The 23,902-nt window shown below is 42.6% G+C and overlaps 3 protein-coding genes across 3 annotated transcripts; all 3 read left to right on the top strand.

The window, feature by feature from the left end:
- Positions 1-422: 422 nt before the first annotated feature.
- LOC116264890 (splicing factor 3B subunit 6-like protein) lies at positions 423-1,124 on the top strand. The gene has a single exon (XM_031645338.2). It carries the CDS (start codon positions 489-491, stop codon positions 858-860), a length of 372 nt encoding a protein of 123 aa, XP_031501198.1. The 5' UTR covers positions 423-488; the 3' UTR covers positions 861-1,124.
- A 10,036-nt stretch (positions 1,125-11,160) lies between these two features.
- On the top strand, positions 11,161-13,851 carry LOC116264364 (flavonoid 3',5'-hydroxylase 1-like). The gene is made up of 3 exons (XM_031644517.2): positions 11,161-12,094; positions 12,173-12,225; positions 13,088-13,851. The coding sequence occupies exons 1-3, from the start codon at positions 11,212-11,214 to the stop codon at positions 13,712-13,714; spliced, it is 1,563 nt and encodes a 520-aa protein (XP_031500377.1). The 5' UTR covers positions 11,161-11,211; the 3' UTR covers positions 13,715-13,851.
- A 7,530-nt stretch (positions 13,852-21,381) lies between these two features.
- Positions 21,382-23,902, top strand: LOC116264369 (flavonoid 3',5'-hydroxylase 2-like). Its single transcript, XM_031644529.1, has 3 exons — positions 21,382-22,279; positions 22,358-22,410; positions 23,261-23,902. Exons 1-3 carry the CDS (start codon positions 21,397-21,399, stop codon positions 23,885-23,887), a joined length of 1,563 nt encoding a protein of 520 aa, XP_031500389.1. The 5' UTR covers positions 21,382-21,396; the 3' UTR covers positions 23,888-23,902.

The raw sequence follows: 23,902 nt of genomic DNA, 5'->3' as shown, positions 1-23,902 counted from the left end.
ATATATCGCTTGTTTTAAAGGGTGTGGTATAATTGATTGGTTTAGAGTTTTTATAAACCTTGTACAGTTCGATTCTTATAGATACTATTTAATTAGATTATCATAAGGACTATTTATTTAAACTGTAAATGATGGTATCTACAAGATAAAGATGTATTATAAGAAAATTCAAACTTCGAAATGACTTTAGTCCTAAAAAGAAGGGCGTGACTTTGACCTTATGAAAATAAAAAAAAAATGGCACACCACTTGCCTATACAATTTATCTTCTCCCCCTCTTATAAATATTATTCGTGAATCGTGTCATGTTCACGTGTCCCTGTAAAGTACTGCGAGTTCGTATAACGGAGTAACCGACCTAAATCCTTCCTCCAGTGAGAACCAAGATCACGGACCAGAGTTCGGCCGCGTCCTACTTTTGTCCTAACCCCTATTAACATTTTAGAAACCGAGGTCGGAGAAGGTGAGAAGGCGAGAGGGAGGGAGAGATGGCGACGATCAGCTTGCGGAAGGGGAACACTCGGCTGCCGCCGGAGGTGAACAGGGTGCTGTACGTGAGGAACTTGCCCTTCAACATCTCGAGCGAGGAGATGTACGACATCTTCGGCAAGTACGGGGCCATCCGGCAGATCCGGGTGGGCACCAGCAAGGAGACGAGGGGGACGGCCTTCGTCGTCTACGAGGACATCTACGACGCCAAGACGGCCGTCGACCACCTCTCCGGCTTCAACGTCGCCAATCGCTACCTCATTGTCCTCTACTACCAGCAGGCCAAGATGACCAAGAAGGTCGACCAGAAGAAGAAGGAGGACGAGCTCGCGCGCATGCAGGAGAAGTACGGCATCTCCAAGGACAAGTAGGTCCTCCCGATCGACCATAACGGCAACCGGAATTAGTTGGTTTTACCCACACCTCTGCTTTTTCCCCTTCTTCCTCCTTATGGGTGTCCCCTGTTAGGGATTTTCTTGAATTGGGTCGGACTATGTGCTTGTATATGGAAGTTAGGAACTCCTGGAAATAGAGGCTTTTGTATCCTCTTTGTCTTTTCTAGGGTTTCGTGCTAATACGGGACCTTGTTCTTGTAGGATTGGATATTAATTGATGAAGGAAATTAGGGTTCTACATTGCTTTGGCCTTTCTTTTGCTTTGTTGTTTCAAGGGTTTTACTCATCAGGTTCGGCGTTTCGATTGCTTGTCCATGGGCCGTTAATCATTAGTTTGGATGCAGTATCCTCGTAGTGGTTGGAATTGATTTTGTTTGCTGGTGAAATTAGGGTTTTCTCGTGGATTTTGTAGTCCAATTTTTTTGTGTGTTATCATGATGTTTCTGGTTTGGGTTTATTGGGGCGGTTCCGAGATTAGTCTTCTCTGTTCTGTTGGTTGGAATTGGATGATCGTGTTTCTGGACAATTGGGATTTTGAGGCTAGGACTTTCCTGTGGCGACAAGTAGTTTAGGTTGGAACTCATATGGGGTAGTTGAGGGGAAATCTATCCCTTTTTGTATTTCTTGGTTCGAGTCTAGCATTGATCAGTCGAATGTATCTTACGATGATTTAATGTGTTCACTGATGTGATGTTTGGTATGAGTGTTCTTTGACGAGATTATCTACGCTTAAGAATCATTTGTGATGTTCTAAATGGTGATATACTGGGTTTTGCTTTTCCTTGCATGTAATGTCGCTTACTATAGGCTCAAGCCGGGGGCGTGCAATTGAATTTGAATAAGGTTGTTCTTCTTGTTGATGATCATTTTATCTGCTTTCGCTTGGTCTGTACATTCTCTCTTCCTTCGAAGTATCTTACCCGCTAATTCCTGTCAAGTTTGTAGTCTCTTTTTTATCACAGTCTGCATCTTATTTCGTTTTCTTTTTTTTTTTTTCTGAAAAGGCTCCTTTCTTCTTTTTTTTTTTTTTTGGGTTTGGTGTGTGTGTGTGTTTTTTTTTTGGGTGGGGGGGTAATTTTGTGGGAAGGAAACCGTATTTTGTGTTGGTGATATTAGGTGGAGAGACATTTTTTTTCTAACTCTGGAAGAGGAAAGATAGATCTTGTTGGTAAGCCTGGAAGTGGCTCATCTGTGCAAGTATCTGAGAAGGGGGGTTAATTCCTTGTCTTCAACCAGCAATAGGAACTTGTTCATGCTCTGAATTTGATTTGAGAAAGGTGGTTTTCTGCGCTTTTGTTCTAGGAACTTGGTTTCCCCAAATAACATCCATCCTCCACTTCGATTTCGAGTCTCAATCTATTAAGCGCTTGGATGTCTAAAGATCTGCTTTCATGTGGATCTTTTGCCACATTTTTGCTGAAAATCAGTTTGTAGTGTTTTTTTTTTCTGATATGTGAAGCCATCCAAGATTTTGCCACTGAATATACGCTACCATTCTGTCGTTATTTGGTCATTATTCTGCCAGGATAATGTTGTCGCAGCATATCCTGTTCCTTTCGCTTGCTCCTTTTGATACTGTCGAATCAGAAGGCTATTCGCTTTGTGTCGTATGAGAGGAGATTCCATCTTCCTGATCCTTGATGAGTGGCGTGTCCGTGTCTGCCTGTTCCTGGCAAATCCTTGTGGTGACATCTCTTTTCTTTGTTTGTGCAATGTATGAGGAATGAATTCGACTCCTTTTACGGCCTTCTGTTCGGTGAGGTCAAGTCTAGGTTGCTCACTTAGTGGAGGGTTACCTTGCTTGTCTACCTCTTATCTTGGAGCGTTAAGAAATCTGCAAAGTTTTGGAACTTGCAGGATTTGGTTTTAGATTTGAGATTGTTTGTCCTCGAAGTTGGACCGTTTCCGTTGTGCAGCATGAGCATAGTCTCGTAGCTACCATATGCCAAATTACCAAGTTCAGTTATATCTTTATTCTCCTTGTTACACTCACAAAAATTACGTATAATTAGATACGTGATTTGTGGAGTTGGGGGTCATTAAGAAAATACATGGGTGCTGGGGATGTGTTCGGATCGTTTGCTGGAATTTTGTTTCCCTTGGGGCTACTTCGCATCTTACAAAATCGGCGTAGTTGAATAGTTGATTCTGAATGCAGCTTCTCTATGTAGAATGTATGTCCGTGGTAAGTTTTTTGTTGGATACAGTAATAACATCAGGTAATCTCCGAATCCAGATTAACCAAAAGAATGGGACTTGATTTGGATCCAGTTTGAACTTGGATTTGCGGCTAGTGTTTTGGATTTAGATCTACTGGGTCGGCTCTGTGGGCCTTCCATTATGGGAAATGGAGTAGAAAAAATTTATGAGAGGCTGGCGGGCGAACGAGCGAATCATGGTGCACTGCATGCGCTTAACTTTTTTTCCTCTATTTCTCAAACAATCGCTTCTCTCTCAACACAGAAATATTCACACGGACGTCCAAATAACCAAATTGTAGCCTTAAATTACAATTATTTTTTAAAACGGAAAAAAGCTGGAGGGCTATGCGGAGGGCTGACGGTCGACCTTTGCCATTATCCCCCGCTTGCTTGCTTTCCGCTGGCCGTCAGTACCCACCACGCTGCGGGCCTTGACCAGTGAACTGGCGTGGCCTGCAGGAAATGAGTCGCGTGGCTCACCGCTTGAGAAGAAGAGCTAGCTGGTGCCTGTTTTTCCAAGATAAGGGGGCCACGAAGCCGGCCATCCTTCTCCGTCACCGTTTCCAGTGTCTCCATCCCCTCGGGACAAGATGGGTCGTATTGGCGGTTCAGTTTAGTTTGCAGAGAGTTTTCATCAAACCTTTAAAGTAAGTGGCGGCAGTTTTTTTTTTTTCTTTATTAACAATTTTTAAATTGACCATGAAACAATGACCGAGGTCTTCGAGCTCTAAAAGCTTTCCTCTGCCGAGAGATATTGTGGGTTTCATTTCACAGTTGCGGACTAAACTTTCACACAGTTGAATTGAAATGTTATGGCCATAAAAAGGAGGACTGACATGTGAAAGGTGGCGAAAAACAAGTTGGTTTCCCGGCCATACGTGGGTTCTTTGAACTTTACTTGGCCACCAAAATTGAGGATAAACTCAATTTTTAAAACAGATTTATACAATAGTAACATCTTTCCATTGCTAAACATCTTTTAAAAATTATGGTGGAGCCTTGGGTCACTGTGGGCAACTATTGACATCAGTCCTTTCAAATTTCTTTGTCATACACTCGAATCTGTTCACATCACATCATATATATCCAACCTGGCAATCCAGTTGAATGCCTCGACAGTTTGACAGAGCCAAGTTGCCAAGAGAAATTGAAGGCCCTTCTTAAAAGATGTATGATGAAAATGCAGAAGTGTTGGACGCCCACTGCAGATGCTCTGACTAATCAGCTCAATTTGCAGTAGTGTGTCCATGTGACATTGACGCTTCTTTTTCGACGGTTTTTTTTCTTATTTATATATATATATATATTAAGATTGTACATTTTTTAAATTATAAAAATAACAAACAGCTTCATATAACCTCTGCTGATGGGAGATCAAACGGAATTATAATCCACCGTCCTCACTTTCTGACATACACGTTGTAAACGTACGTGAGGTTCAGGTGGCTGTGAATGAAAAAAAATAAATAAAATTGAAAGGTTGCTGTTTAGTCGTGTTTTTGCAGAAAAATATTCCCACAACCAGACTGTCGATATGAGCAGCAGTGGTACAAAACGAGTGCTTATCTAACCCAAGAGTAGCTAGGTAGGGTCCTATAGATATATCTATCCGACTCGAGTTGGGATATTTTATCCTTCTCCTTTTCTTTTTTCAAACACTAAACATTTGCTTAATATATTAAACCTTCCAACCTTTCAAACTCTATGCTAACTAAATAACAAGGGCAAAAACTTTAGAAGCTTTCCTCGCAGAGATATTGTGGGTTTCATTTCACAGTTGTGGGCTAAATTTTCACAAGATTCCAAAGTTATGGCCTTAAAAAGGAGGACTGACATGTTAAAGGTGGCCAGAAACAAGGCCAACAAGTTGCGTCTCCGCCATTCGTGGGTTTTTTGATTGGGGGCAAACTATATTTTTGGGAACAAATTTATGGAATAATAACTTCTTCCTATTGCTAAGCATCTTATAGAAAGATTCGGTGGAGCCACACGTAAGTCAATGGAGGCAATTGCTAACATCAGTCCCCTAATTTTTTTTTTCACACTAAGTCATTTGCAGGGCCAGAGGCCCAGAAGGCTAATTAATTGAAAAAAATATATATTAAAAAAATTAAAAAAATTTATTTATGTAATGTATTTTTTAGATTCAAGTTCAATTTAATTTCACCAGAATTCGAGACTGAACTGTTTGGTGGGCTCTTGAAAAAAATTTTGACGGCTCATTTGGATCACTCTAAACAATTGTTCATACCAGTCTCACTTATTTTTTGTATTCTTTTTTTTATATATATATATATATATATATATATCGAACCTGGTGCACCACAATACAATTGCAGGCCACCCCTCCCAGTTGGCCAATTTCTCCATTCTAGTAAGTGAAGGAAGGCATATCCAGGCATGTGAGTGAAAAGTGTTGGGCCCATCACATCTGTCCACCTTCCTCTCAGCTACTAGACTGCTAAACACAACAACTCCAAAGCCGCCGCCGGCATATTAGCGGAGGAGTCTTCATCGAATGGAATCCGTACACCGTCAATGACTTGAGAGCAATAGGCACGTCATGATGAGGTAATTGCTCTCCTCGTCACCCTATCTCAGCTACATGATTTATTGAAGGTGTTACGTCAACTTCTTTCATTAGTTGTTGCATATTACCGAAAAATCAACTGTCTAGCTTGGCCGTGATCCGACGCTAGAACTTTTTTCAGGCCTCTCATAATATTTCTGCGAATCAGTCTTTCCGTCTTTTTTGTCTGCAGTGTCTTGCCCAGGAGTGGCGGATTAGAGAGTCTATCCATTGGCAGCAACGCTCTAGGTTGGGTTGGCTCGCGCATGGGAACCAGAACTCTAGATTCTTCAACTTGGCCGCCTCTCAGAGGCGCCGTCAGACGTTGCTCCAGTCCATGGGTATCGGGGGCAGGATTTTTCTTGGTGATGACATCCTCTCGGCCCTGAGCGCTCATTTCCAGGATTTCTACTCTAAACCTCTTCGCTTCCGTGCCACGCTGCCGGGTTTTCACCTCTCCTCTCTCTCTGTCTCTTGTGCGATCGCTCTTGAGCGGCCCTTCAACACCAAGAGATCAAGAACGCGGTCTGGGCCCTTGGCTCGGGTAAGGCGCCTGGCATTGATGGTTTCCCAGTCGAATTTTTTCGTACTTTTTGGGAGGTTTGTAGTGCGGATGTGTTTGCGTTTTGTGATGAGTTCGCCTCCAATTCTATTTTCCTAAAGAAATTCAATCAAACTACCTGCGTCCTGGTGCCTAAGCGCCCTAACCCTACGGACGTCACCCACTTTCGCCCGATCTCCATCCTAGGCACGCCGTACAAGATTATTGCTAAGTTGCTCTCTATGCGGCTTGCGCCTGTCATGCCTTCAGTCATTAACCTCTTCCAGGTTGCTTTTGTCAAGGGTCGGCGTCTGCAGGACGCGGTTGTCCTAGCCAATGAGGTTGTTCACTCCCTTTACTGTCTACGGCTACCTTCATTCATCCTGAAGTTGGACATCTCTAAGGCTTTTGACTCGGTTAGTTGGGAGTTCCTTTCTGACCTCCTCACCCGTCTTGCGTTTGGTCCTTCGTTTAGGCAGTGAATCATATCGCTTGTCACTGGGGCCCAGCTTGCGGTCACCTTCAATGGGAAGTGTGGTGATTTCTTCTGTCTCGAGCGTGGCCTCCGTCAAGGTTGCCCGTTATCGCCCTTGCTTTTCAACTTGGTTGCTGAGAGCTTTTCTGCGCTTTTCCATCACGCAACGGTCGTTGGCTTCCTCACACCTCATTCGCTCCCCCACTTACCGTCCTTCTCCACCCTTCAGTATGTTGATGATTTTCTCCTGTTCGGCAGTGCTTCTCGCCAGCAGGTTGTGAGAACGTGGCTCATCCTTCGGGTCTTTGAGCTCATCTCGGGTCTTTCTATCAATTCCGCCAAGTGTCACCTCTCCCTCATTCACGCGGATCCGGCCACGGTACTTCTCGCGGAAGCTTGCTTTGGGTGTAAGGCTACTAGCCTGCCCATGGACTATCTGGGGCTTCAGATTACGTTGTCGCCTCCTGCTCCTTCTTTTTGGGATGGGGTGGAGCAGAAGCTTACGAATCGCCTTCAGTGTTGGCAGAGAAAGCTGCTTTCTCTTCCAGGTCGGATTACTTTGACAAAGCACTGCCTTGCGTCGGTTTCTCTCCATGTTTTGTCTGCCGTTCGGCCTCCTGTGGCTGTCTTGCGTAGGTTTGATAAGCTTATTCGTAAGTTTATTTGGGATGGTGATCGACCTTCAGATCGCCTTGCGCATTGGGATGTGGTTACCTTTCCGCGTCTTCTTGGGGGTGCTGGGGTTACCAACCTTAGTCGGGCTTGCGAGTCTTCCCTGTGTTCTTGGTGGTGGCGGTTAGCTACTGAACATTCTCCCATCACCCAATTCATTAGTTCAAAATTCGACCTGCCTTCCCCTAGCGTCTGGCATAGTTCTATATCTCACATCTCTCCCTCTCACTTTTGGTCCGACATGCTTTCTGTCCTTCCTCTTTTCCTCCGCCTTGCTGACCTCTCATCGTTCACGTCCCCATCCTGGCCCCTTTCACCTACCCGTGAGTTCACTTTTTCTTCTTGCTACCTGGCCTCCTTTGGTCCTTCTGTCGCGTCACTCCCCCCCGGTCTCTTTGGTCTCCTGGCCCATCTCCTCGAGCCATTGCTTTTGTCTGGCTTCTTCTGACTGGTCATATCAACACTTTTGATCACCTACAGCGCCTTGACATCAGTTTGGCTAACCAGTGTCCCCTATGTCTTGTTGCGACTGAGTCTCGGGTCCACCTTTTTACTTTTTGCTCTTTTTTCTCTAGTGTCATTGCTTCTACTTGGCCTTCCCTTGTTAGTAATCTTCCAAACCCACCATCCATTCGTCTTTTCTTCCTCTTTTGTCCTTCCCCCCACCTGACTGCTTCCTGGGGTAATGTCTGGAGGCCGTGGCTCATTTCAGATTGGTGGCGCATTTGGGGGGAGCGCAACAACAGGGTCTTCAGGGGCACCTTCTCTTCACCAGATTCTGTGGCTCGTCTTGTGCAAGGGATATCCAGTTCGCCATTTGGTTAAAGCGCCGCCGCTTGACTGCGGTTGGGTGACTGTGCCGTTTCGTCTTTCCTCTTCTCTCTTATTTTTCTGTGCATTGTATTGTATATTTGTTTCTCCTGCTTGTGTTTTTTGCGTAATTTTGTTGTTTCCCGATTGTTTTTGTATTTAGGGGACCTCTTGTCCTCAAATTTTGTTATATATTCCTATTTTATGGGCTCTCTCTTTCTCTCTCTCTAAACATTTTATATTTTATTTGTAAAGGGTGCATGGGTAGTTTGGCTTTTCGTACGGCAGATGGAATTATTTCTCTTAAAGACATTGCTTTGTCACAAATATGATCCGTCCATTTGGTCAAATGAGGACAGCGGTGTATAAGCCTGGGGTTAGGTGTTTTGGATAGGAAACTGGTAGGTGTAGAATTTTAAAGGAATTGAAATATAATTTTTTAAAAATTAATATATTAAAATTATAGCTAAATTTTTATTTTTCTTTTTAAATCTAAGGAAAAACCATGGCCGTTGCTTAAGCTTGGGTACATTGGTACTTGGTCCGACAGCATCATTGGTTGTCGGACTGGCTTGAGTGAGCTCCATTCAATTCAACTAAGTTTGATATATTTAATAATAATATAATTATATATATATATATATATATATATATATTATTGCAATCCAAATATAAGTATGATAAGCACTAGAATAGAAAAAAGAGGAAGTCCAAGTATTTTGGAGATTTTTTTAATGTATTTTTTAAACTTCTAACTTTTTCAGCGTTTTCTTCTTGTTATATGAAAGTTTTTATTTCTCTTTTTCACTTACCAGGGGTATCCTGATCATTACATTTTTTGATTCACAATTTTTTATGCAGAGGTGGTGCATATAAACGGATTCACATATAACTAAGGTTAGCCCAACCATTAACGACTGTAAAGTGGAAGCAGACATAAGCTCCGGGTACCAGTGTGCGGTTTTACCTTCGCAAAGTCCTTCAGTCCCATTGTGATTTTTCCGTGTAGAACCAAAAAAAAAAAAAGTTGATGGAGTTGGAAATCTAGAAGGTTACTCTAAATACTAAAAATAGACTGTTTACACAATCGACTTGCATGAAGAAAAGGCAAGCGAAGAAATTAAAACAGCTATACATTTTTGGCACCATGCTTAATATAGTTGATTACGTATCATGCAAAAGTAATTCCGTTTAAAGACGATGAAAGATCTTATAATATACAAGGGGGTTGGTCCAACGTGATTAATTAAAAGGTTGGTAGACGACCTGCAAATGAGGGACGTGTAAGTTAAAGTATAACAACTTGACATGAAGCCAGTCCAGTTTATGTTTTAAAAAGGTTAAAATTATATATGTTAAATATATTTATATAAAAAACATAATAAAAATTTTAAAAAACCGATCTAGCTCGAGCCCGACCGGATGATGAGGCTTCAGCTTTCTTGGATTCGACGGAGCTCGAGATGCCGTGTTTTATCTACCTGAAAAGACCAACTGTTCATTAATAAATATCACTACATGGGCACCATCGCTGCAGAATCTGTTCATCCAAAAACAACCTTCATTCAATTGAATTCCACCATCTCGAACGATCTTATCTTTCATAAGACGACGCCGCCAAGAACTGATCTTATGCTAAGACTAGTGGTACCAGGAAGGATGGGGTTAGGTCGGAACCAACCCTCTCACGTGCTCACCGGTAAATCTCGGCGGCTCTTTGACTGCTCATCTCAGCCTTCCACTTGTTCATATTGTTTATATACATCAACATTTCAATCCAGTTGCAGGCCAGCGGAGTTATGCAATGCCTCGATAGTTTCACATAGCTATGCGACTGTTGCATCTGAATTTCAACCAGTGTGGAGCAAAATATGTTTTGCATTGAGGGTGTAAACGGTCGAGGGACCAACTGTCGAAAAGGGCAACATATTCATACCAGTTTTTTAAGCGTGGGGTTGGTTGTTTTTGGTAGGAAACATTGGATTATAGTCTTAAAATTTTAACACAAGTTAAAATGTAATTTTTTTTAATGTATTAAAATAAAATTTTAAAAATTATAACTATATTTTTCTTTTCCTTTTTTAAATCTAAAGAGGAAACCATGGCCCTTGCCTTAGCTTGGACACATTGGTGCCCAAAAATTGAGAGCCAGGACAGCACGACGGTCTTGAGTGGGTTCCATTCAACCCGACTGAGTTCGAGAAATTTATATTTAATATTGTATATACATATATATAATATTATATATATTTTATTGTAATCCAAAAGTGTGATAGATAAGCACTGGAGAAAAGAGGGAGTTGGAGTATTTTGGAGAGTTTTTTAATGTATTTTTTAAAACTTTTAATTTTTTAAGTGCTTTTTTCTTGTACACATGAAAGTTTTTACTTCTCTTTTTTTACTCACCAGGGGTACTCTGATCATTACACTTTTTGATGCACAAATTTTTAAGCAGAGGTGGTGACGGATTAACATATAATATAACTAAGGTTAGCCTAACTAGTTGGCCCAATCCCTAACATATAATATAATACAACTCCGGGTACTAGTGTGGGGTTTTACTTTAACAAAGTCCATCACACCCATTGTGATTTTTTCGTGTAGAAAAAAAGGAAGTTGCGTCAAAGAGAAAACCGGACATTACACAGCTTGTGCGCTAGATCTTTGATCTTCCTCGGTCGGCTAAGGATTGAACCTAAAAACTACTCGCTAGATCCATGTTATACGTCGGTCGGTAAATTCCACCACAAAAAATGATCATATGATTAGATTGATAGATCAAGTAAATCGAACAAAAGAATGAGATAAACAACTCTAGGTAGCCATTTTTTTTAATGGCGAGCGCCGTGAAGGTGATGACTGTCGTCAACAGACAAGCAAGAAGGAAGGGGTTAGGTCGGAACCAACCCTCTCACGTGCTCACCGGTAAATCTCGGCAGCTCTTTGACTGCTCATCTCAGCCTCCACTTGTTCATATTGTTTATATACATCAACGTTCCAGACCACTTCACATCCCACTCTCATTAATTCAAAGCCCCACAGTAGAGAGCGAGAGAGTGATGGGTGCTCTGCTAGCGTCTTCCACATCTCTCTCCCTTCGCGACGTAATCGCAGGAATAGTCCTCTTCCTGGTAACCCGCCTCTTTCTCTCCTACCTCCTCCGGGCGGTATCCGGCCGCCGGCCATTGCCTCCGGGACCGAAGGGTTGGCCCTTCATAGGTTGCCTGCCATTACTGGGACGCATGCCCCATGTCTCCCTTTTCGAGCTGGCCAAGGTGTACGGCCCCGTCATGTACCTGAAGCTGGGCACCAGCGCCATGGTCGTGGCCTCCAGCCCTGCCGCCGCCAAGGCTTTCCTCAAGACCCTCGACACCACCTTCACCAACAGGCCTCCTAACGCCGGCGCCACCCACATGGCGTACAACGCGGAGGACCTCGTCTTCGCCGACTACGGGCCCAGGTGGAAGCTGCTGCGCAAGCTGAGCAACCTCCACATGCTCGGCGGCAAGGCCCTCGACGACTGGGCGGCAGTGCGGCGGGCGGAGATGGTGCACATGTTCAGGACGGTGCAGGACCACGCCCGCCGGGGGGAGGCGGTGGACGTGCCGGAGCTGCTGTCTTACGGGATCGCGAACATGATGGGGATGGTGATGCTGAGCAAGAGGGTGTTCGAGAGCGGTGGGAGCGAGTCGAGCGAGTTTAAAGTCATGGTGGTGGAGCTGATGACGTTGGCGGGGCTGTTCAACGTGGGGGACTTCATCCCCTCCATCGCGTGGATGGACCTGCAGGGTATCGAGGGCGCCATGAAGAGGGTGCACCTTAAGTGGGACGCCCTGATCAGGAGGATGATAGAGGAGCACGAGGCCACGCGAGAAGAGAGAAAGGGAAAGCCCGACATGCTCGACGCCGTGATGCAGTATCGAACGGACAATGAAGTCAAAGGTACCAACATCTACTTGCTGTAGTTCAACCTTCAAATCAATAAGTCTTTGACATGTATACTGTGTTTTTTTGTTGAAGGTGGTGGCGACGGTGAGAAGCTCACGATGACCAACATCAAGGCATTATTGCTGGTAAATAGCAAGCCAGCCGTGCTCTCCGTCTGCAAAAGATAGGCAATAGCTACATCTTTTAATGCCTGCACTCTCCTGCTAGCCCCTAGTTGCAGGTTCGAACATGTTGAAGTATGCAAAGAGATGATATTTCACCATGTTCGGGTACTGCTTGCTATAGTTGCAGGAGGTTAAACTGATCTTACTGAATAGTAAAAATGAGGGAGCACGATAATATAACAATTGTTATCATGAGACGCATTCAATAACGTCAAGCTTTGGTAGTAAAAATCATATTTGTAACAGACCATTTGGGCCTTGGTAGAAGAAATCATAGACCACATGAGTAAGGAACAAAAAACGAGACCCACTAAAATTAATTATTAAAGTTTTTTTTTTTTTTTGCAATCTTATCTTATATATATGGTCTTAAAATTGTGATTTCATGAAAAATATATATTAGGTTATAATCTTACCTTAGTCATTTTCTTTCTTTGATAATGTTTTTTAATAATAAAAGAAATGAACTTCTCTTATAGCAACCAAATTTTAACAGTAGAAAGATCAATCCCTTTAACTAAAACATGATTTACATAAAATTAGTGTTTATTAAAGGTTTACATTTTGTTAAGACATTTTTTAACATAAATTTAAGAGATCTGATTTTTGTCCCCTACGGAGGTGGTTTCGTATTTATCAATCTATCACCTAGATTTAAGATAATGGTGACGGTGGAACACCACGTAATGGGTGGGTGGGTGGAAGAGTCAGAGCATTTTTTATTTCAATTTAATGTTTCGTAAATAAGGGTGTGAGCAGTCAAACGGCACCGACATTGTGGTCGAAGTTGTTGAACGTCGGCTTTTTTGAATTGCTGTTGCAGAACCTGTTCGCGGCAGGGACGGACACATCTTCCAGCATAATAGAGTGGGCGATGGCTGAGTTGCTCTACAGTCCGGCGATCCTCAGGCGAGCTCAGGCGGAAATGGACAGCGTGATCGGCAGGGAGAGGAGACTGGAGGAATCGGACATACGCCGGCTCCCCTACTTCCAGGCCATATGCAAGGAGACCTTCAGAAAGCACCCTTCCACCCCTCTGAACCTACCCCGCGTGGCCACCCAGCCCTGTGAGGTGAACGGCTTCTACATCCCCAAGAACACCAGGCTCATGGTCAACATTTGGGGCATGGGCAGGGACCCCAACGTTTGGGACAAGCCTCTTGAGTTCAACCCGGACCGGTTCTTGACCCCGGAACTGAGCAAGATCGAGCCCCGTGGAAACGACTTCGAGCTCATCCCCTTCGGCGCGGGCCGGAGGATCTGTGCCGGCACCCGAATGGGAATCGTGATGGTGGAGTACATTCTGGGCTCACTCGTGCATGCCTTTGACTGGAAGATGCCGGACGGCGGGAAGGTCGACATGGCGGAGACCTTTGGAATTGCGCTGCAGAAGTCGGTGGCGGTCAAAGCCATGGCGACGCCGAGGTTGGCTCCTCAAGCCTATGCTTGACTGTGAGGGTTTAGTCGTTCCTTGAGTATAAGTATGTATGTGTGTGTGTGTAGGGCCTTGAGGACTTCCCATTACTCTTTAAGACAAACAATAATATTATGAGAAGGTGGCTGAATGCATTGGCTTTCCATGGGTTAGTTCTGTAGTGAATCATTCCCTTTGACATGAGTTAATGCACCGTTGGACGACTGAAACAAGTACATTAATTTCCATGTACGTTAACCACATGTAAAATAAATCGGCGATTTCTCCCTGTAAAGAAACTGGAGAATTTTCTCAGACAAAGGAATTAATTCCACACAAAAAACGAAAGCCCAAATGGGGGAAAAAGGCAGCCTCCTCTCTCTCGCTAGCGACTGGAAATTCTTTATCTCTAAACATGTTTTTCCGCATCATTTTTGTTTGATCGACGACTCTTTTTTGGTTTAATTTCTATGTCAAATTTTTTTTTTTGTCAGTAACCAACACGGTTGAATCAAATCTAACCTGCCCACCTACAAAAAATGCAGGTTATTTATAAGCCTTTCACTGTGCCTCAACAAGAGAAATTTTACCACAGTAATAAAATGAGGTTTCGATAGATACTAGAGTAATAAAATTTTTCCCATACAGTAAGGACATCAATTGGTTCTCTATTGAAGATAACGATCGCCACTGGGGCGGCCAAAACAGTTGCCGATATGGTTGATCAAATGTGTAACCAAGAAAATCGTTAAGACATTGACAGCAATTGTGATCTTAAAAATAAGGAAACGGGTGAACCTTCCAAAGTGTGTATTCTTTTAGAAATCAATAAAACCTCTCACACAAGTGATTGAAGTGTGCGAGAGAAACTGGTTGGTAAAACATGCCGTCTGGAAGCTTGTAGCCGCATAAGATGCATCATTAACATTAATAATTGCTGCATCTACCTGTCGCGGGACTCATTCAGGGCTTCTTAACGAACATGTTTGAGGCCGGCGGTTGAGACAGACAGCTTTCTTTTGCCTTTCCATGTTTTTTTTCTTCAACTTTTGATTCTTATCCAACGTGCTTAAGACCGGCGGTTGGAACAGACATCTTTCTTTGTGTGGCTTTTTTCACGTCTTTTCGAAACTCTTGAAAGAGAATCACAAGTCCTTTTTCAAAGTTTTCCTGTGTGTTATATATGTGTATGTTTAAATGTTATCGGATGGTTAACAATTTAAAATTTTGTTATTAAAAAAACAAATTAAATTGACATCCGTCGGCCCGGATCTGTTTATGATGCTGCAATAGTGTAAATGAATTATTTATTATTTTATATTTAAAAATATATTTTTATTTTAACGGGATCCTGGGATACATTTTGAAATTATGGTTTATAGTTGTGACTTAGGAAGTTTCAATACTTTGGTTTCTTCAAAAAGTAGGTCTGGTGGAAGCGGTGGATACTGTTAGAGAAAAGTGAAAAACAAGAGCTCGTGGGACACTTCTTGCAAAACCTACTACCTTAGTAGGAGAGAACGAGTTGCATGCGCTGTTGGGCACTCAACTTAGAGAGGCCTTAAAAGAAATGGTATTTTTTTTTTTTTAGAAAAAATGTCTTATATAGTCTCTTTACTTTAAGGAGTGTGGTATTTTGGTAGTTTTTTTTTTTTTTTTAAAATGTCTTTTTGTACTTTAAGGGGTGTGGTATTTTGGTTTTTTTTTTTAAAAAAATTGTCTTATATAGTTATTTTTTTTATTTCTGTTTTGGTCATTTTGAACCCAAAACAAATTTGTGCACGAGCATGATGCATATAACCAGTGGCTCTTAGTCCACGAAGACAGACAAACCATACCTCCATTAATTATATGTTTTAAAGGAACCCTAATGTGTCTTCCACAAAAATATGACACGAAGTCCTGCCATAAACGACAGCACATTTATATGCTGTCGTAAATTTACGTTGCAAATAGTGTTATGAAAAGTTGGGAAAGATTTGTTTGGAGATGATGATCTTATGTGACGACAAAATTCTTGATGGGATGTTTCCTTGTCTGTGTGGTAACATCGGCACAGAACCATGTGAATTGAGATAGGAATGACAAGCTGGAAGGGTCCCATTGCCAACCCAATTCATGATCGGATTCAGGTCCTATGCACCTTGAAGAATATGGTAAGTTGGTCAATTGCGTATCCGAATCCAAGTTAAAGCTGCGATATTTGTATTGAATCCAAAATTCTATCGGCTTCATAAAAGATCCTGTTCGAACTTAATGCAGCGAGCATAGTTCCTGTAGCAGGAATTGATGGAAACCTCTGATCATCACCATGATGCTATAGCAAGGATTGGAGTTTGAAATCAATCAATGAAAATCCCATGCGACAGACAGGGACGAAAGTCTAATTAAAAAGAGCAGTAAAGGTAAACTATGTGTTACCTACAGCTAAAGCTTCCATTTGAATTTTGGCTAACAGATTTCATGCATGAGACTGTTGAAATGGCTTTTCTTTACAGAAGAAAACAATAACATCCTTGGTACTTTGAATCTGTTCGGGTTCATAGAAACCTACCAACAATGTCGATTTCTGATCCTCATGTGGCCTCACGTTCGGGTTCATATGAATTTTACATCGATTTCAGTGAACTTGCACCGAGATTGGTGTGAACTTGCACCCACATTGGTGTTCACACGTGCCTCTGCCAAATCACCGGAACAGAAACCTTGCGGGCAAGGCTTTTAAAACAATTAAATAATACAACCTGCATGCAGGACATGCAACGAAGAATAATTTATCTTCACCCCAACACATGCCAAGAAAATAATACTAAAAATCTGTCGGCGGTTTCTCAATTGAGAAAGAAAAGTAAAATTCGACTCTTGGGTTCGTCCACATTAATATTTGGCCGTAAAAGAAGATGAAAAGATGTTAACACTGTGATTGAGAAAGAAGCCAGCAAACATGTCAAGCGTGCACAGAAAAAATGCAATATACTGTCTGTCACTAAAGTCAAATTAGTTGTGATTCATAAGAAATGATCGCATATGTCTCATCCTATGAATTTCCTCTTGAAAAAGAAATTTGAAGCTTTTTCCCAAAACATATCCTAAGGTCATAGGTCCTATCTCTTTTATCCCCTAAATCTTTAGTTAGATAAGATTTTCTCCACAGAAACATATATACAAATTTCGAAGTTTGGTAGATATCTAAGTACAAGCCCAAGTAATACTTGTGCACAAATTTTGCAGCCTAGCCCTAAAATTACAATGTTAAGAAACAGAGAACCTTTTTTTTTTCTGATTTTGCAGGTTACCAGAGTTTTGATTTTCTGGCAGAGAAAGGATGTGTTTGAAACGTCTTCACTTGCTGGAAGAGAGTTCAGAACTCGGGAAAGAATAGCAATAATGATAAGCAGCAGCCTAAACTTTCTGGCCTACAAATGCAATTCAATTCGTTGTCCTACACATATCTTACATTTGGAAACCGCAACTCGATTGTTCTCTCGTACAAGCTTTACATTTAAAACTTAATAAACTTATTCGTCAAAAAGAGTAGATTTAAACTGAAACAAGATAAAGAGCAGACAGATTCAATGTACCGTTTTCATCTATGGTTCCAGTGGCAAGCAACAAAGGAATTTTTTGACGATGGCTAATAACCAAGCGGAAGCCTGCCCTCTTGATTTCTAGCTTCACTGCAACGCTTAGAAGAGCACCGATCAAGCCATCAACTATCATGAACGACATCTTTTCCTTTTCGTCCTCGTTGATCTTCAGAATGAGCTCTTCTAAGAACCAGGGCATGACATGGAGGATGGCGTTTCGACGTTTCTTTGAAGTTCCATCCATCTTCCTGAGAGCCCACACCGTCCGGTATGGATACCAAGCGTATCCTCCCACTGTACTCGCTGGTGAACTTCTCTGGCAGCGACATCACTATGCTGGAGTGAATGAAATTGGAATTGACAAAGGTGACCATGAAGCCTTCCTCTGCCAGGCAATGGGCCAACTCCCTGAGTGGCTTGACATGGCCCTGCACAGGAAATGGGAAGAGCAGCACGTGTAGTCTTCCCATTTTGCAAGAGCCTAGTCTGCACTTGCTGTCTTCTAGTTGTGTGCAAAGCGAAGCGTTAGGGAACTTGCAAAAAAAGCAAGTTTTGTGAGTTGTCTGTCACTCGTAAAGCTTCGCTTAAGGACTTTTTTTAGTCAATCATGCATGCGTTGGCTTTGAAGGCGTTTTGAAAGCACTCAACGTCACGTTGCCATCATCCCGCTTGCTTTCTGCTGGGCGTGGTACCCAGCACGCCGCAGCCTTGGCCGGTGAACCGGCGTGCCCTGCAGGAAATGAGCTGCACCGGCCGATGCCCTTGTACAGTCGCGTGGTTCACCGAGAGCTGGTGCATGTTATTTCAAGATAAGGGGGGCCGCGAAGCCGGTCGTCAGCGTTTCCAGTGTCTCCATGATGCCGGCATTTTCCACGGGGGTATGTCCGTCGGGATAAGATGGGCCATGTTGGCTGTTTAGTTTAATTTGCTGTGAGTTTTCATCAAATCAAACCTCTGAAAAGGGGATTGATATGAGACAATGACCGAGGTCTCGGGGCTGCTCTATATCACCTCCACGAAGCCCTCCTCACACAAAGCTTTCTCTTGAGATTTTGTGGGTTTCATTTCACAGTTGTTGTGGACTAAATTTTCACAAGATTGAACTTGAATTGAAAAGTTATGATCATAAAAAGGAGGACTGACATGTGAAGGTGGCCAGAAACAAGGCGTCTCGGCGCGTGGATTCTTTGAACTTTACTTGGCCGCCAAATTGAGGATAAACTTTTAAAGGACAATTTTTTTAACACAATTCATGGAATAGTAACATCTTCTAGAGTATGCAACTCAACTGTTCGCGGAGTTACGCAGCCAAGAGAAATGGATGAGGCTTCTTAAAAAGATGTATAATAAAAATGCAGCAGTGTTCGCCGCCCACTGCAGGTGCTTTGACTCATGAAAAGTTTGGGTACTGCGCCGAACGGGCCCGCTGGCGGGTATCCTATATTTGGCTCGATTCGGGTAAGGCACGAGTCAACTTATTCAGGCCGGCCGGGTGGGCTCGATAAGCCTGGTTCAGTTCGTTAATATTTTTAATATATATTTTATAGTTTTTTTATATATAATGATAATATTTTATTATATTTAATATATTATTTTATATTAAATATATAAAATTTTAATCTAACCTAACCAGGCTTGGCTGTCCGGCCCGATTTAACTAATCAGCTGAATTTGCAGTGGTGTTTCCATGTGATCGATGGCTGGTAGTAGTTTTTGTGTTGTTTTCATTTATTTTATTTTTTAATATTGTAACAATTTTTTTAATTATAAAAATAACAAACACCTGCATGATGGGAGATCAAAGCGTACGATACATTTGAAGGGTTTCACCTAAGGACCTGTGTGTGTGGTTTTATTGTATACCCTTTAATTCCAGGGATGTTTTGTGTATTGTCATTGTTTGTAATACATAGAAATTGCACCAACTTGAAGAATTGAACTGTAGGCAACAGTCAAGCTCGACCAACGTAGTTTAAAATTTCTCGAGGGACCAACTGTCGAAAGGGGCAAATATATTTTTTCAGAATTTCTTACGCATGAGAAATTTTAAATTTTGAAAATATGAGAGGGTGTACGAAAATTCCTACAATGGCCGACATATTTTTTTTTGAAAAATTTACACATGTAAACTTTAAATCTTCAAAGTATGAGTGGGTCATGGCTCTTCTTAAAATTATGATTTTACCGTCCTCACTTCCCTTATATACGTACATGATTGTTTATTCATGTGGTTTAGGTGGCTGTCAATGGAAACAAAAGCTTTGGAAGACAGCTATTTGCTCTTGTTTTTCTTCTCTTCTCTTCCAGAAAAAATATTCCCACAACCACACTGTCAATACAAAAGGTTGAACAGTTGTGGCAGAAAACACAAAAACAAAAAAGTTGGGATATTTTATCCTTCTCCTTTTCTTTTTTTCAGACACTAAACATTTGGTTCAATGACATCCGTTACAGTGCTCAATTAAACCTTTCAACAACATGATAAGTTGTTGGACTGGCTCGAGTGAGTTCCATTTAAGTTTGATAATTTATATTTAATATTATATATATTTGATTATAATCTGGAGGTGATTGTGCACCAAAGGCAATTGATAAGCACCGGAGAAAAGAGAGGGATGGAGTATTTTCAAGATGAAAGAATCTAGAAGGGGGTTGGGGGATTAAGTAATGGTTGGTAGATGACTAGGGTCGAGGGCAAATTCTTTATGTCATAAATGAGGGGCCACCAACTTTGCAAGTTGAAGCGCCGTGAAAGTGATAACTTGAGACAAAGATGTGTATTTTGGGGGATGAGTAGGGATGGGCATCAGGTCAAATCATTTTGGTTTATGTTTTAAAATTTTTAAAAATATATATATGTTAAAAATATTTATATAAATATATAAAAAACATAACAAAAAAATTAAAACATAACCAAATTGTAACATTAAATTACAATTATTTTTTAAAAGCTTTTCTCTGCTGAGATTTTGTGTGCTTCATTTCACAGTTGTGTACTAAATTTTGACAAGATTCCACTTGAATTGAAATGTTATGGCCATAAAAAGGAGGACGGAAAGGTTGCCAGAAACAAGGCCATCGAGTTGGGTCTTGGCCATACTTGGGTTTTTTGAACCTCACTTGGCCACCTAATTGAGGATAAAATATATTTTTAAGAAAAATTCATAGAATAGTAACATCTTCCCAATACTAAGTATCTTCTCTAAAAAATATGGTGGAGTCAAAAGTGAGTCAGTATAGGCAACTGTTCACATCAGTTTCTCAAAGTTTCTTTGTCATATGTGGGTCATTACAAGTAACTGTTCACACTAGTTTCTTAAAATTATATATATATAATATTATATATATTCTATTATAATACAAAAGTAAGTGTGCACCAAAGGCAATAGATAAGTGATAAAGAAAAAAGGGAGTTGGAGTATTTTGGAGAGGAAAGATGATGATAATGTAGAAGGGGGTTGGTCCAAATGGAATTAAGTAAAGGTTTGTAGATGACAAGTATTAATAGGGAGTTGGTTCAATGGAATTAAGTGAAAGTTGCAGATGACCAGTATTGTTTTAATGTTTTGAGGGGAAAGTCTCTCTGCTACAAACGAGGGGCTATCGACGATCCACCACAAAGTTGAAGTGCCGTAAAAATGAAAAGTTGAGACAACGGCATCTATTACGAGGGATGAATAGAAATGGGCATCAGATCGAGCCGGTATGGTTTGTGTGTGTTTTTTTTTTAAATATATATGTTGAATATATTTATATAAAAACATATAAAAAAACATAACAAATTTTTTAAAAAAAACTTATCCAGCGCGAGCCCGATCGTACAGGGTACTGTTCAAGTAAAAGGGTCAAAAGAATGAGATAAACAACTCTGGGTAGCCACCTTTTCAATGCTACTGTTTAAATTATGAGCGCCGTGAAGGTGACGACTGTCGTCACCAGCTACAAGCAAGAAGCAGGGGGTTAGGTCGGAGTCGTCGGACCCAATCCCCTCAGTTGCTCACCGGCAAATCTCTGCAGAATGCTCATCTCAGCCGTCCAATTCTTCATGTTGTTTATATACATTAACATTTCAGTCCACTTGACATCCCACTCTCGTTAATTCAAAGCCCCACAGAGGAGAGCGACAGAGAGATGGGTGCTCCGCTAGCGTCTTCCACACCTCTCTCCCTTCGCGACGTAATCGCAGGAATAGTCCTCTTCCTGGTAACCCGCCTCTTTCTCTCCTACCTCCTCCGGGCGGTATCCGGCCGCCGGCCATTGCCTCCTGGACCGAAGGGTTGGCCCTTCATAGGTTGCCTGCCATTACTGGGACGCATGCCCCATGTCTCCCTTTTCGAGCTGGCCAAGGTGTACGGCCCAGTCATGTACCTGAAGCTGGGCACCAGCGCCATGGTGGTGGCCTCCAGCCCCGCTGCCGCCAAGGCTTTCCTCAAGACCCTCGACACCACCTTCACCGACAGACCTCCCAACGCCGGCGCCACCCACATGGCGTACAACGCGGAGGACCTCGTCTTCGCCGACTACGGCCCCAGGTGGAAGCTGCTGCGAAAGCTGAGCAACCTCCACATGCTCGGCGGCAAGGCACTCGACGACTGGGCGGCAGTGCGGCGGGCGGAGATGGTGCACATGTTCAGGACGGTGCAGGACCACGCCCGCCGGGGGGAGGCGGTGGACGTGCCGGAAATGCTGTCTTACGGGATCGCGAACATGATGGGGATGGTGATGCTGAGCAAGAGGGTGTTCGAGAGCGGTGGGAGCGAGTCGAGCGAGTTTAAAGTCATGGTGGTGGAGCTGATGACGTTGGCGGGGCTGTTCAACGTGGGGGATTTCATCCCCTCCATCGCGTGGATGGACCTGCAGGGTATCGAGGGCGCCATGAAGAGGGTGCACCTTAAGTGGGACGCCCTGATCAGGAGGATGATAGAGGAGCACGAGGCCACGCGAGAAGAGAGAAAGGGAAAGCCCGACATGCTCGACGCCGTGATGCAGTATCGAACGGACAATGAAGTCAAAGGTACCAACATCTACTTGCTGTAGTTCAACCTTCAAATCAATAAGTCTTTGACATGTATACTGTGTTTTTTTGTTGAAGGTGGTGGCGACGGTGAGAAGCTCACGATGACCAACATCAAGGCATTATTGCTGGTAAATAGCAAGCCAGCCGTGCTCTCCGTCTGCAAAAGATAGGCAATAGCTACATCTTTAAATGCCTGCACTCTCCTGCTACCCCCTAGTTGCAGGTTCGAACATGTTGAAGTATGGAAAGAGAAGATATATCAGCATGTTCGGGTACTGCTTGCTGTGGTTGCAGAAGGTTAAACTGAGTAGTAAAAATGAGGGAGCACGATAATATAACAATTGTTATCATGAGACGCATTCAATAACGTCAAGCTTTGGTAGTAAAAATCATATTTGTAGCAGACCATTTGGGCCTTGGTAGAAGAAATCATAGACCACATGAGTAAGGAACAAAAAACGAGACCCACTAAAATTAATTATTAAAGTTTTTTTTTTTTTGCAATCTTATCTTATATATATGGTCTTAAAATTGTGATTTCATGAAAAATATATATTAGGTTATAATCTTACCTTAGTCATTTTCTTTCTTTGATAATGTTTTTTAATAATAAAAGAAATGAACTTCTCTTATAGCAACCAAATTTTAACAGTAGAAAGATCAATCCCTTTAACTAAAACATGATTTACATAAAATTAGTGTTTATTAAAGGTTTACATTTTGTTAAGACATTTTTTAACATAAATTTAAGAGATCTGATTTTTGTCCCTACGGAGGTGGTTTCGTATTTATCAATCTATCACCTAGATTTAAGATAATGGTGACGGTGGAACACCACGTAATGGGTGGGTGGGTGGAAGAGTCAGAGCATTTTTTATTTCAATTTAATGTTTCGTAAATAAGGGTGTGAGCAGTCAAACGACACCGACATTGTGGTCGAAGTTGTTGAACGTCGGCTTTTTTGAATTGCTGTTGCAGAACCTGTTCGCGGCAGGGACGGACACATCTTCCAGCATAATAGAGTGGGCGATGGCTGAGTTGCTCTATAATCCGGCGATCCTCAGGCGAGCTCAGGCGGAAATGGATAGCGTGATCGGCAGGGAGAGGAGACTGGAGGAATCGGACATACGCCGGCTCCCCTACTTCCAAGCCATATGCAAGGAGACCTTCAGAAAGCACCCTTCCACCCCTCTGAACCTACCTCGCGTGGCCACCCAGCCCTGTGAGGTCGACGGCTTTTACATCCCCAAGAACACTAGGCTCATGGTCAACATTTGGGGCATGGGCAGGGACCCAAACGTTTGGGACAAGCCTCTTGAGTTCTACCCGGACCGGTTCTTGACCCCGGAGCTGAGCAAGATCGAGCCCCGTGGAAACGACTTCGAGCTCATCCCCTTCGGTGCGGGCCGGAGGATCTGTGCCGGCACCCGAATGGGAATCCTGATGGTCGAGTACATTCTGGGATCACTCGTGCATGCCTTTGAGTGGAAGATGCCGGACGGCGAGAGGGTCGACATGGCGGAGACCTTCGGACTTGCGCTGCAGAAGGCGGTGCCGGTCAAAGCCGTGGCGACGCCGAGGCTGGCTCCTCAAGCCTATGCTTGACTGTGTGGGTTTAGT

The sequence above is a fragment of the Nymphaea colorata genome, chromosome 1 (assembly GCF_008831285.2).
Source record: "Nymphaea colorata isolate Beijing-Zhang1983 chromosome 1, ASM883128v2, whole genome shotgun sequence".
Classification (NCBI taxonomy): domain Eukaryota; kingdom Viridiplantae; phylum Streptophyta; class Magnoliopsida; order Nymphaeales; family Nymphaeaceae; genus Nymphaea; species Nymphaea colorata.
Note: the sequence above shows the minus strand (reverse complement) of the source record. Positions and strands in the feature narration are given on the sequence as shown.

Excerpts from the sequence above, each read along its gene's own strand:
- LOC116264890 (XM_031645338.2), top strand. The coding sequence starts at position 489 with ATGGCGACGATCAGCTTGCGGAAGGGGAACACTCGGCTGCCGCCGGAG.
- LOC116264364 (XM_031644517.2), top strand. The coding sequence starts at position 11,212 with ATGGGTGCTCTGCTAGCGTCTTCCACATCTCTCTCCCTTCGCGACGTA. Across the intron at positions 12,095-12,172 it reads AACGGACAATGAAGTCAAAG|GTGGTGGCGACGGTGAGAAG; the intron begins GTACCAACATCT and ends TTTTTGTTGAAG. Across the intron at positions 12,226-13,087 it reads ACATCAAGGCATTATTGCTG|AACCTGTTCGCGGCAGGGAC; the intron begins GTAAATAGCAAG and ends TTGCTGTTGCAG.
- LOC116264369 (XM_031644529.1), top strand. The coding sequence starts at position 21,397 with ATGGGTGCTCCGCTAGCGTCTTCCACACCTCTCTCCCTTCGCGACGTA. Across the intron at positions 22,280-22,357 it reads AACGGACAATGAAGTCAAAG|GTGGTGGCGACGGTGAGAAG; the intron begins GTACCAACATCT and ends TTTTTGTTGAAG. Across the intron at positions 22,411-23,260 it reads ACATCAAGGCATTATTGCTG|AACCTGTTCGCGGCAGGGAC; the intron begins GTAAATAGCAAG and ends TTGCTGTTGCAG.